Raw genomic sequence first — 12,945 nt, 5'->3', positions numbered from 1 at the left:
GATTATGTCAGTTGCGAGAGAGGCCTATAATACCTGCAAGTGCTGAGGGGGCGGTCCGCCCGGCCCGCCGGGGTAGTAGCCCGGGTGAAACGGCCCCCCGCCGCCGCCTCCTCCTCCCATGCCGGGGTGCATGTCGTCCAGCCACACCATCCCCGGCCTGGGGGGCCTCTGATGATGGCCTTCCACCATCGACAGAACGCCGCCCGGACTGCCGGGGAAACCCCCTCCTCCTCCCCCTCCCGGAGGGCCTCTCTGCATCTGTCCCAGGAACCTCGGCGGGCCCCCCCGCGGCCCCCCGCCCTCTTGGTGCATGTCTATCATGCGTGCGTTTCCTCCCCCCATCCCGCCTCCCCCTCCTCCTCCGATCATGGCCCCGTGCGGTGGCGGCCACTGCTGCTCTCCGGGCTTGCTGCTGTGGTACGGGGGCGGCGGCCCCCGCATCATGACGGGGCCGCCGCCGCCGCCGCCGCCGCCGCCGTGCTGCATGGCCGCCATCTCCGTCATCATCCTGAAGTGCTGTGTCTGTTGCTGTTGTCCGTGGGGCTGCATCTCCTGCTGCCGCCGCTTCTCCTGGTGGCAGGAGGTGCAATAGTTAATCATTAGGCGTGTCACGATACGTTACGATACACGACATTGGGCTCACGATATCGATACCATACGATATATGGCACTTTTTTTATTATGAAAATATATGGGGGGGGGGAAAGCTTATGAAAATATATTGGGGGGGGAAAAAGCAAATGCAAACAAATACTTATGTTTTTGCATTATTATTATTGCAAAAAAGAATATAAAAACCCCCCAAAAAAAAACACCAAAACGATACATATCATCACAAAAACGTAAAGTGATATATCGCGCGACAATATATCGGCACACCCCTATTAATCATCATTTAAAAGGTAGGTGACATATTTTGGTTAACCCATTTAATGCTGGAACGCGTCTCTGTCATTTTAGATTTATTTGGCTATTCAAAGATAGCAGATATACTACAAGCTCATAGCACGGCACAGAGTGTCGCGCTATGAGCTTGTAGATATGCTATTTTTGATTATCTATTGAAGTTTATATAAGTTTATTTTGCGCAATTGTGCAAATCTTTGAATATATATTTCTTTAAAGCTAGCATTTGCAACTCAAATCTTTGCTTCTGGGGGTCCCTGGCCGTGCTATGAGCTTGTAATCTGCTATTTTTGTATAGCCAAAGAAATCTAAAACGATAGAGATGCGTTACTGGATGGGTTAATACAAAATGTGTTCTGTTAAAAGGTTAAAGCTCTACATTCTGATAGTAATCCTTGCTATAGAGCGTTTGTTCGGTAACAGGGGTCTCCCTGTCTCTCCAGCTAAACAGAAAATACATTTTCAGGTAGGAGACCACATGTCAGCCAATCAGGAGAGAGTACCCATTGATCAGTTCCAATTTTGTCGGCTCATTTCATCACTTCCGATTTCAATTGTATAATCTGTATCCTGACTGAGTTCTCTATCCTGATTGGATAAGATTGGTATCCCGACCTGAAAAAGCATGTTAGGCGTCCAGAGTCATCCAGTTACTGAACAAACACTCTAGTCTATACTAACTATAGTAATGAGTACTATAAGAATATAGAGCTATTTAACACTTATTTTCCTAATTTACGTTTCTAAAAAATAAATAAAAATAAGCTCAATAGCTGAGTGTGTTTGATTGATTGATTGATTGAATATTTTATTAGGCAAAAAATGTAAAACAGCACAGTTACATTTAAAATACTTTGTCTAACAGGTCCGTTCATAAAAGTCCTTGCGGACTTGTTTCCAATGAGGGCCTTGTAAATCAGCTATGTTCACCCATTTTGGGCGCCACGGTTGTATGACTAAATATTAAATAGTGCTCGCTCAACTGGTTACAAAGACTAATCGATTCAGTCTAATATTTGAATTCTTGTCAATTAATATATACAAAATACAAAATTAAACAAATTATATATATATATATATATACAAAAAAACATGCTTCTCGATTATTCAGTTAATCAAAAAATGTAATAGACAGAATAATCGCTAAGAAAATAATTGATCGCCACTCTACCTGGTAGTACTCCTCCTGGAGTTTCCTCCAGGCCACCTGCTCCGGGGTGAGGCCGTCCGGGCCCAGCATGGAGCCCATGTCCAGCCCGGGGGAGAGCTGGTGGTGGGGGTGAGGGTGGGGAGGCATGCCGTGGTGGTGGGAGCCCATCTGAGGGCTCTCCATGCCGGACGCGCCAATGTTCTGCGTTTGGGACATAATAGACTGCAGGGGCTCCTCGTACTTCTTCATTCCTCCCATAGGGGGCAGCGCTGAGGCCATCATGTTACCGCTGTTGCAGTTCCCGCCGTTATTGTTGCCGTTATTGCCGTCGTCGAGGGCGGCGCTGCCGTGAGTGTTGTTGTTATTGTTCAGGTTTGAGGAGTTGTTGTTGGGGTTGCTGTTGTTGGGACCCCCAGCGTCCCCAGGGGGAGGGGGGCCACCGCCGGCCCCGCTCCGCAGCAGCAGTCTCTCGATGTCCCTTAGCGTTTGCAGAGAGCGCTCCCTGTGCTCCAGCTGCTCTTTGGAAAGGCTGGCCGCGCTCCTCGGCCCCGCCTCGCCCTGCAGGTGTGCCGACAGGACCGAGGGGCTCCCCCCGCCCCCCGACGGGGAGCCCGTCGCCACCCCGCCCGGCCCGTCGCCACCGCCTCCTCCAGGACCTCCCGAAAGCGGACCTGCAGAGGACGCAGCGCAGAGTTATTATAGTAAACTGAAACTAATACAAGGAGAACAAAAAGTCCTTTGTCTTAGTCTTTATCAGTATTTTATACTTAACACATAAGCTGCCATGGACGCATATCTGTGTCCTATTAAATAAAACCGTGGGCTGCCAGAATAATCTAGAACGCAGATCTGCGTCCTAATGTTTAATTTGGTTAATAGACGATCACGCTGTTTTATTTACATTCCAAGATCAGTTTCGTTTTCCACTCACCTCCGCTTCAAAGCAATTTCAGAGATTTCCATTTCCGTTTCCGGTCTCCGGTTTTAGCTTGAAAAATGTGCTCTTTAGGCCAAAACACGGTTTTTCACACGGTATAAAAAACGAACGGAGAGCTCCACTTCTATTTTCTTAAGTCTGGGTGACGAACAGTCATCTTCGTGTATCACATAGTACTTAGGCCCGATCAGCGATTGTCGAAAACGTCACATCTGGTTATGACGTATTGGCTGTTTGAGCCTGTTTTTGGGGGGGGGGGGGGGGGGGCGAGTCAGCGAGTGATCAAGGTGTCTATTTGCTGCTCTCTGCTGGTAGATCTGTCGTATGTGTTTAAAACCGCAGTCAGACAATTTAAAAAACACGCAAATCGCTGGCACAGGGGTGAGTACATTATGAATAAACTCTGGCAGTCAATGTGTTAAGTCCTTTAGCTGTACCAGTTTTAAGAATTGCGAAGATAGCCAATCTACAAGCTCACAATGTGTTGCATTGCGATGCGTTGTGAGCTTATCTAAACTTTGTGATCATCTATTTGCGTAATCGTTCTTTTTGAGTCGTGGCCGTTACTACCCTACAATTACAATAAAAAGAATGAGCTAAATGTTTTCAAAATATATAAACTACACTAGCCAAACCACTTTAAAAACAAATTCAAAGTAAACTGAAGAAATGCTTATAACAACTATAACAACCTTGAGAATTGGCGATTCCTCCTCCTCCTGGCTTGTGCGGATTAATGACGCTGATGTTATTGCTGGGAGCCCCGGCGGTGGGCCTCATCTGGGACGACTCGCTGTCCGAGTGCCCTGCCGATGACGACGGTGTCCCCGCCCCCGTGGGGTGCCCGTGGCTTCCAGCGCCGCCCGCGGAGGCCGGCCTGGGCGTGCCGCTCTGGGATTTGGGGGTGCCTACGGGCGGAGAGCTGCTGGAGCTGCTCACCTTCTCCGACAGGCTGGAGAGCTTTCCCGACGCGTGGCCCTGTGGTACACCACACAATGGACACAATGCTATGTCATATCGTCTCTGTCGGGTGGAAACCTCATATGTCCAAAACTGTTACTTTTCAGGATTCAAATTTAAAAAATGGCAAAAATAGCGGATCTACAAGCTCAAAACGTGTTGGCTTTGCGCCGCGTTTTGAGCTTGTATATCTGCTATTTTTGATACTTTTGTGAGACACTGTAGCATGATCAAGTAGGGCATTAATTTACGGAAACAAAACAAAAGTTAAAATGGTTTCTGCAGACAGCAACGATATTATAATTTTGCAGTCGGCAGAAAACTCTTATCTCCATATTTTCTTCGTCACACAAAAATAGCCGATTTATTCTTGAATTTGAATCCTGAAAATTCACCGTTTTGCACATATGAGGTTTCCACCCGACAGCAACGATAAGGGAAGCAAAACCATTTGATAACATCATCAGGAGGAATCATTAGGAGAAATAGCCAGTCAGAAAAGACATGTTGTCTTATGACAAATACATACTATTTATAAATATACTTTACTACACATCAAATTCTTACTGGCCGATATATTGGTCATTTAGCTTTGTTAGCGACATCAGTAATTATGCATCCGATGTGTCCCAATTAGTAACCTTTAATTTATTTAAAATAGCACATCTACAAGCTTACAATGTGTCACAATTCGACATGTTGTAAGCTTGTAGATGTGCCATTTTTCTTTTGTTTTTTGATAAGGGCTTAAGTGGTTATGTATTTGATATAAGTTGTTTACCTGTTTATTGTAAAATGAAAGTTAAATGTTTTTTCATATATTGAACTGTATGCTTATTATTGTATAATATTTTCTCAATTTTTTAAATATTTTCAAATAGAAACTTTAATTTAAGATGTTCAAATTGACTTCAAAATGTTGTGAAGTGTCCGTCAATACATTGGTAATCAGTGGTCTAGGTCTCTGCAAAATTGTGATTGGACCCAAAAATGTGGCAAGGGTCCGACTCTAGTTCTGACAGTCACATAAGACGCCACATATATCCCTGTAACAAATGCACAGATTTGGTCAAAACAACTGCTAGTGAAAAGAGGAACAAAGCCCTTTATGTGAGACCAAAATAGACTTCCACATCCCCTTGGCTTGCACCTGTGGTGGCTGAGAAAATCCCTTGCACTGCTGTGTGGTCAAATACGTTTTTGGAAAATACGCTCCGAGAGTGCTGGTGCGCGCCCGAAGGTACTCTTTGGTCGTTCCGAAATTCAGAGAGGTCGAAGCGCTGCCGCCCAAGTGTTGTGCTTTGGAAGCACTCAGAGCACACACTCGGACCGAAAAGATGGGTTGTCTCGAGTGTCTGAACAATGGAGGAGGAAGTCACTGCAAAATGTGATGGCTTTGTTTTCTTATTTATTCATGAAATTATTTTGAAAAATTGAATTCTTATTCATTCATGAAAAAGAGTGATTTATTTATTTTTTACTTTTGAAAATGTTTTGAAATAATAAAAACATGTAAGAAACGAAAAAAGGGATATTTACTCGCGACCTATAAAAATTGATCCACAACCCAAATATGGGTCTCGACCCACTGATCTGATTCTAGACAGTATTCGGGTGAGGAAACCGACAGTATTCAAGACAGTATTCAAGACGCCATCTACATGTAACAAAACGGGTTGTAATCATGTTTATACATGGCATGAATTGAATGCATTTTTAAAGAAGAACACGCCAGCGTTACTTGACGAGTATCTACTCGGACCATTCATAAATCAACTCATATCAGATCGCCGTATGACGTCAATACCAGAGCGCTCTTAAATCGCATTAGTACTCTTAAGAGTGCATTTCCGAATCACTCTAAACCTATGTTCTACATACAGCCAACCAGTTGAAGAAATCACAGATTGAGGCTTTAACCGTTGCTTTTATGAAATATTCCGAGACCATTAGGGTTTTATGGAAGATGCTTCTGAACATGTATTCTATTCTGCTACTTTGACCAATTCAAACACTCTTCAAAACACTCTTTATTCTATTGCTAGTTTGACCACTTCGAACCCGCTTTAACCTTAAAATGACTAATAACCGAAAATAGCCGATCTACAAGCTCACAACACGTCACAGCGTGACCTTGGGAGCTTGTAGATCGGCTATTTTCCGTGCGCAACATGCTTCCACAGAAGAAATGCTGGCTTCTGTGGAATCCACATGACGTGACACGTGCTCTTTGTGGCGGGGGTCTGACCTGCTCCAACTTGGTCCGTGGGACATTTTGCTGGTGAAACAGTAGGATGGAGTCTGTCTGTCCCTTCATGACTGCCTCTGCAGCGCTGTAAACAGACACAGGAGATTAAAGGTGCAAAGTATTAGTATTCATAAGATAAACAAATGATATTGGAAGTGAAGCTGATTAATGGGTTTTCTCTGGAGTGATAGGGAGACCCCTGTTACTGAGCAAACACTCTATAGCAATGATTACCAGCAGAATATAGAGCTTTAACCTTTTAACCAAAAATAATATAATATAATTTACAAAAGGTACTGAAACAGGGAAAAAGATTAAATCAAATCAGACACAAAGTTATCTGTAAATGCAGCTGCAAGTTACATCTTATTCCAGTTAATGTATTGAGTTTGATGGGCAAAAACCTGAGAAAGAAATCTGAGAGTCTATCAATCTGACAAAAAAAAAAGTCTCACTTGTTGGCTAGGCTGGTTGTGAAAACATAGACCACTTGCTGGGAGGGTTGTGAGGCCTCGGACCTCAGCCGGGGTCCCACTCCACGTGCCATGGCCGGACCCCCGGGTTCAGAGACAGCCCCCGCTGAGGAGCGACCCCCCGACAGGCTCTGGATGGAAGCGGCCAGCGCACGCTCTCCTGAGAGAGAACATTCAAATCAACACTCATGAGTACATTCTATGGTTCTGTCAACTCTAGGTACTTTCTCCTACTGGTTTCAACGTGGCCGGGTACCCAGCGAAATGATTGATAGTTAGGAACCAAACGTACCCTTACGGGTCTGTAACTGTAAGGTAAGGGTTCATATTTTGTTTACATTTTCACACTCACAGAGTTAAATTAACATTTTACAGGGTAGAGTGGGGTCCAAAAGATGGAAATCTTTTAATTTCAAAAACTGTTGAAACGCTCTACTTCAGTGTCACTCAGAAGTAGTGAAAATAGCCGATCTACAAGCACACAACGTTTGCATTGCGACGTGTTGTGTGCTTGTAGATGGGCTATTTTCACCGTTTTAAAATATATTGTTTTAAATAATAATAAAAAGGTTTTGGACATACAAGGTTTCCATTCGACAGAAGGGATATCAAACTGAGGGTCCTTGAAATTTGAGAATCACTGCTTTACTCAACAATGTTCAGACGGTCTGTCGTCTAAACTTTGAGAGCCACATTAAACTTGTTCAGACATGTTTTTTATCATCTCTGGGATATATCCAGCCACGATCAGATAAATATTACGTCAATGACCGGAGACCCCCAGGGGTCTATACTAGGGCTAGGCCCCCTCCCCCCCTACACCAAATGTCTTGGTCGAAAATAGCTCACAACAACTCATTGCATTATAACACGTTGTGAGGTAGATCGAACTGCACTATTTTTGGAAATAGGGCTTAAGTGGTTATAATTCATATTTTTGTAAGTCTGGGTCCAGGGATCTCGGGCTGAAAGAGTTTTCAGAACAGCAGTATGCGTGATACATGTCTTTAGTCCTGTGTTAACCACTTGAACCCCAGGATTCATATTCTTGGGACAAACATTAACCAAAATATAGCAGAACTACAAACTCAGAACGCGTCGCAGATCGGCTATTTTTGGTGAAGAGTTTGTGTAGATGGAATCAGAATCAGAATCAGTTTTATTGTCACATCACAGGTTTACAAGGTAAAAAAGTGGGTGAAATTCGTTTTTGTACATCGTTCCCATCGCAACGTTAGTTTCCATAGAAAGAAGAGGGGGGGGGAGAAGAAGAGGGGGTGGGGGGCAAGTGGGAAGGAGATCAAAACAAGAGAGCAACAGAAGGCCAGACAAGTTATCTACATATTTACAAAGTACCTGAGATAATAGAAAACAAAACAAAAACTAAGGTGCCTGAGCATAGCAGCAATGTATGTATACTGTGCATGTTATACTTATACTGTGCATGATATACATATGGACGTTAAGGTGCTTAGAGGAAAAGAGCACAATAAAAAAGACAAAAAAAGTCAGTGCGTTATACATGGGATAAGGTGCAAAAGGTCAGTGCGTGTCCACCTAGGGTGGACTGACCCTAGTATAATCCACTTATAGTCCAAGTACAGTTGCAACTACGGTCCGTTTCACTAAGACTAAACGGTTAAGTGGCATTTTATTATTATATTATATATTTCCTATGTTGCTATGCAGCTGCACCATGTGCCAAAGCAAATCTCTCATGTGAACATGACCCACGTGTTTGACTCTGATACATTCAGTTGCAATATACAAACACTAGATGGAGCTAGAGCACACAAAAGGCAATTCACCAGTAAAGGCTATCCAAGGCTGCCATCTCTGAGCTTCTGTGTGGATATAACCTGCTCCAGCAGAGGACAAAAACCTTACCGAGAGCCAGTTATTATACATAGTTATTGGGTAAATAAAATATGGACAAAAGGCAGTGTATGTGACCCTCACACTGTCAATAAAGTGTTCCCAAGTGTGTCTCAGAAAGGCATTGTTCGTGTCATTCATGTTGTCACCACAGAGGGAGGGACAATGATGCCATTGTCTCTGGATTATGGCAGCGAGTTCTTTGATCAGACGCCAGGCTCTTCTGCCCTGCATGGTAGCTAGTAACACTGCATAATAAGACCATCATAAAATAAATAATAATAATAATACAACAATAATATCTTTCAGCTATTTATTACAACTACAGTATGTACTGTGTACTGCTTTAACCTGTGGGCACATATTTTCCGTCCTATTTTTAGAATTTGCACGAGTGGAATACATTAGCCTACACATTTACTCCCACGTGCAACTTGATTTGTATGTGTAAGATTGTACACAGCATCGCAATACTTTAGGGAGTTGTCTGAAACACTATGCTATACTCTTATCAGGCAATATTGAGATTGTCAAGTATTTAAACAACATGGAAATATACAGTATTGCACATAAACTGTGGCATCTAAAATTTTGACACCAGTCCAGTAGCAAGATCTGCACTAATGCAACCACTTTCTGAAACGTGAAAGTGTTTTCAAAGAGAGATCAAAACATTTTGCCAATATTAACAGAAAGTCAATCATTTCAATAGTTATGTCCACTATTTGCCACCACATGACTCCTAGCGTAGCTAATCTAGGGGCAAACATTCTGGTGCGAAAATAGCCGATCTACAAGCTCACAACGCACCATAATGCGACGCGTTGTGAGCTTGTAGATCGTCTTTTTTCAACAAAGACATTTGGTGTGGATGGAAATACTAGCAAAAAAAATACACAAAACGGGGGACTCAAGACAATGAAGTATGTAGGGTATTTACGTGGTTAGAATAGGTAGTTATTTTATTTCATTATATTATTATTATCTAGACCAGTGATATTTAACTGGCGGCCTGCGGGCCAAATCCGGCCCCTGGGGAGCTTTCTTGTGGCCCTATTCCAGATGTAAATATTTATTATTTTATTACTTTTTTGGTGCGAAGGTAGCCGTCCAGCCGCCATGTTACAAAGCTGCAACTGCTTTATGAGTTCTGCCCAATTCTGCCTTACACGTTAAACATGGAGAAATAAACAGTGGCGTATAAAGCACTTGAAAGCCATACTTGAGTAAAAGTACAGACATCTTAGAGATATGTTTTACACTAGTAAAAGTTAAAGTCATCCATAAGAAAATCACTTGGGTCAAAGTGTTGTAGTTCAAATGTACTTCAGAAAAGTATCTGGTGTTAAAATGGATTTAAGTATCAAAAGTAAAAGTACAGTAACAAGACCTTTTCATTGTACAAAGAAACAAAACAGCCAGAAATGTTGTCTACGGTACTTCTACTACAGTACTTCTCATTACTTTATGATGTAGTTTAGCGATTATTTCTTATTTATTTTTCATTTTCAAACCATGTAGATGGGTAGCTTGCCTACATCACTACATTTTCAGTGGCACATCGACATAAAAGAGCACAACAGATGAGTTTTGAGTGCAGTCCGTCCATCACATGCCATCTCCATCCATTTGTAGCCAATGTATTTCAGAATGTTGACAGGATGTGATGATCCATTACATCAAAAAAAGATTTCTCCATCTGCAGCCATTAGCTCGCATTTTTTTGTTTTCCCATCTTCTCCATGCTCTTATCAGCAGGGTGCTCAAACATACCCAAAATGCTAAAACCTTTCATTCATACAAACATGTAAACACCTCTCCTTGCCAGTCTGCCTCCAATACCTTTCTCTCAAAGACGCTTCAATGCTAGGGACCCGTGCACAGAACATACTGAAATATCTTCCTATTTTCTTAATATCAAAGCCTGTGAACTATAATGGACTGCCACATACATTATCCCATCAAACATCAAAATGCATGAATGCAGTATGAAGCAGGCCCTGATAAGTTACCATAATGGACATAATATTGTTCATTTTTGTCTTGTGGCCCCGACTTCAACTAGATTAGGCAGGGGGCCACAATTGTAAAATGACTTGAAGACCCCTGATCTAGACCTTCCAGAAAAACGCGGGCAAAAATCCTTGATTATGCGGGCTAAAAAAGACTCTATATAGCATTCGGAGACTGTGCAATAGTTGTCTGGCTACGCAAGACTATGGAGCTAGGACAGAGCAGAATAAGGACAGATGCACCCATAGGCCCCAACATAACTGACTACAGAGGGCGGCCTTGAATAGAATCAAATAAAAAAAAATCTGGCTCCCGACCTCTTCCGTGAGGTCCGACTACAGCCGAAAATATGCACACACCAAATGGACTATCTATCCCCAGTGACTCGGAACCAACAGTGCTTAGAACCCTCCGCTTGTTTTGGGCCGACCGTTAGTATACGGTCTGGTGCATCTCAAAAGTCCTTGGTCTTTAAATAGTCATGGCAAAGCTTTGTTTTGTGCTTCAGATCAACATTTGGCTAGAAAACTTGTATCTTGTCCAAAACCGTTACTTAAATTCAGGAAATAAAAAAAAAGAAAAAAGTGTTCCAATGGATTCAATGTAATTATTTAGTCCCAAGCTCTTGTTAATACTTTTCATTGGTTAAATATTTATAAAACCCAGCGACACACTTAAGCACTTTGAACCCATCAATCTACAGTACACTGTAAATTTTACTTTATTTACAGGCCTGTTTGGTTCCTATCCATCCATCAATCATTTAGCTGGGGACCCCCTGGAACCCCCTCAAGGACCCCTGGGGGTCCGCAGACCCCACGTTACGAACCAGTGATGCAAGTACTCACGATGGGATGCAGCGTGGGCCTTGTCCTCGTCGTCTTCAGTGTCGGCTCCGGAGCACCATTCATCTCCGCTGTACGGCTGCTTCTTCTCCAGGACGCAGCGCCGCTTACTGCGCATCACACCCTCTGTAGGACCACACACACACACACACACACACACACACACGTTTGTATCATTGCTGTTGTGAAATGTGTGTAATGTAGGGCTGCAACTACCGATAATTGTCTTAGTGATTATTCTATCGAATACATTTTCAATTAATCAAATAATCGAGATGATATTTTATAAACATATATTTATATATATTGCCATTTTTATACATCAGTGAATTGACTAAAATATGTTAATAGATTTGTTTATAATCAACAAAGTTGATAAGTCTGATAAAATCTTCTTTTATTTTTGCCACAGGCGTAGTGAGGTTCGGCGCAGGATACAGGATAGGTGGCACTAGTGACATCTGGGCACCTTGATGTAAAATTGGCTATTTTGTCCAAAATGTAAAAATATAAGTTAAGTTATGTAAAGTATACATGATGTGGACATGCATGGTACATCATTATCAGACTTAATGTTATCCTTCAACTTCTTGTTTATGCCCCAAAATGACTGAATATACAGGTTTTGTAGCAATTGTAGAAATATTAAGACCTTAATTGTCAAATGTTTAAGCATGTTCTAATCATGTATCCTAATATACAATAGAGAGTCGCGCATATGCGTGGCTGTGTGTTTGTGCGTGGTTCATACGGGTCCTCGTGCTCTCTCTCTCAATAAAAACTGATGGTCACTCGACCATGCTCTCTCCGTTCTCTCTCTAAATACAAACTGATGGTCACTCGACCATGCTCTCTCCGTTCTCTCTCTCAATTCAAACTGATGGTCACTCGACCATGCTCTCTCCGTCAAGACAACGGTACGTTTCGCTTTCGTTTTCGCCTCCGCGCACCGCTGTTGCAATGAACGTCTACAATATTTTACTTTTTAACATTTTTGACAAAATAGCCAATTTTACATGGAGGTGCCCAGATGTCCCTCCTGCCCACCTATCCTGTTACCACGACGTAGAGTGAGTGCCTTTAAACCTCTTAGCCGTTTTAAAATCCACTGTAAACCCATGGCCTATTGCTTTTCTGTAAAGTGGTTACCAAATATGTCAAGAAGAACATCGTAGACATACTCCAGTCTTTTTAATAGCAATAATTTCTACAAGAAAGTATAGTCCCTGCGGCCATCAGAAACCAGGAAGTTGCTATACAAACAAATGGAAGACGCTAATCGATCAAATCGATAAGTTCGATTAACTGTTGCACCCCTAGTGTAATGTGGCTAACCAGCCCGTAAATCATCATGAACACAAATCATGACCCCCCCAAAAACAAAAAATGTTACCCCCTTTTTCCCCCAATTTAGTCATTATGTCAATTAATTCCTCCCCACACACATGTGTGTGTTGTCACTGCTCACCTGCCAGTGAGGAGCCCCCACCGGGAGGACATAGAGCATTCGGCCAACTCCTCCCACCCAACACTTCCCG

At 42.7% G+C, this 12,945-nt stretch overlaps 1 protein-coding gene across 1 annotated transcript in view; it reads right to left on the bottom strand.

The window, feature by feature from the left end:
• The window catches only part of bcl9l (bcl9 like), a 61,244-nt gene that overhangs the window by 6,399 nt on the left and 41,900 nt on the right, over positions 1-12,945 (bottom strand). Inside the window, exons 4-9 of the mRNA XM_080428830.1 lie at positions 11,411-11,533; positions 6,657-6,834; positions 6,202-6,286; positions 3,686-3,971; positions 2,078-2,727; positions 34-570 (exon numbers count right to left, since the gene is read on the bottom strand). Coding sequence (XP_080284956.1) covers positions 34-570; positions 2,078-2,727; positions 3,686-3,971; positions 6,202-6,286; positions 6,657-6,834; positions 11,411-11,533 — 1,859 coding nt within the window. The remainder of the gene's footprint in view (positions 1-33; positions 571-2,077; positions 2,728-3,685; positions 3,972-6,201; positions 6,287-6,656; positions 6,835-11,410; positions 11,534-12,945) is intronic.

The sequence above is a fragment of the Gymnoscopelus braueri genome, assembly GCF_963280865.1.
Source record: "Gymnoscopelus braueri genome assembly, chromosome: 5".
NCBI classification, from domain to species: Eukaryota; Metazoa; Chordata; class Actinopteri; order Myctophiformes; family Myctophidae; genus Gymnoscopelus; species Gymnoscopelus braueri.
This window is presented reverse-complemented; position numbering and strand designations above follow the sequence as displayed.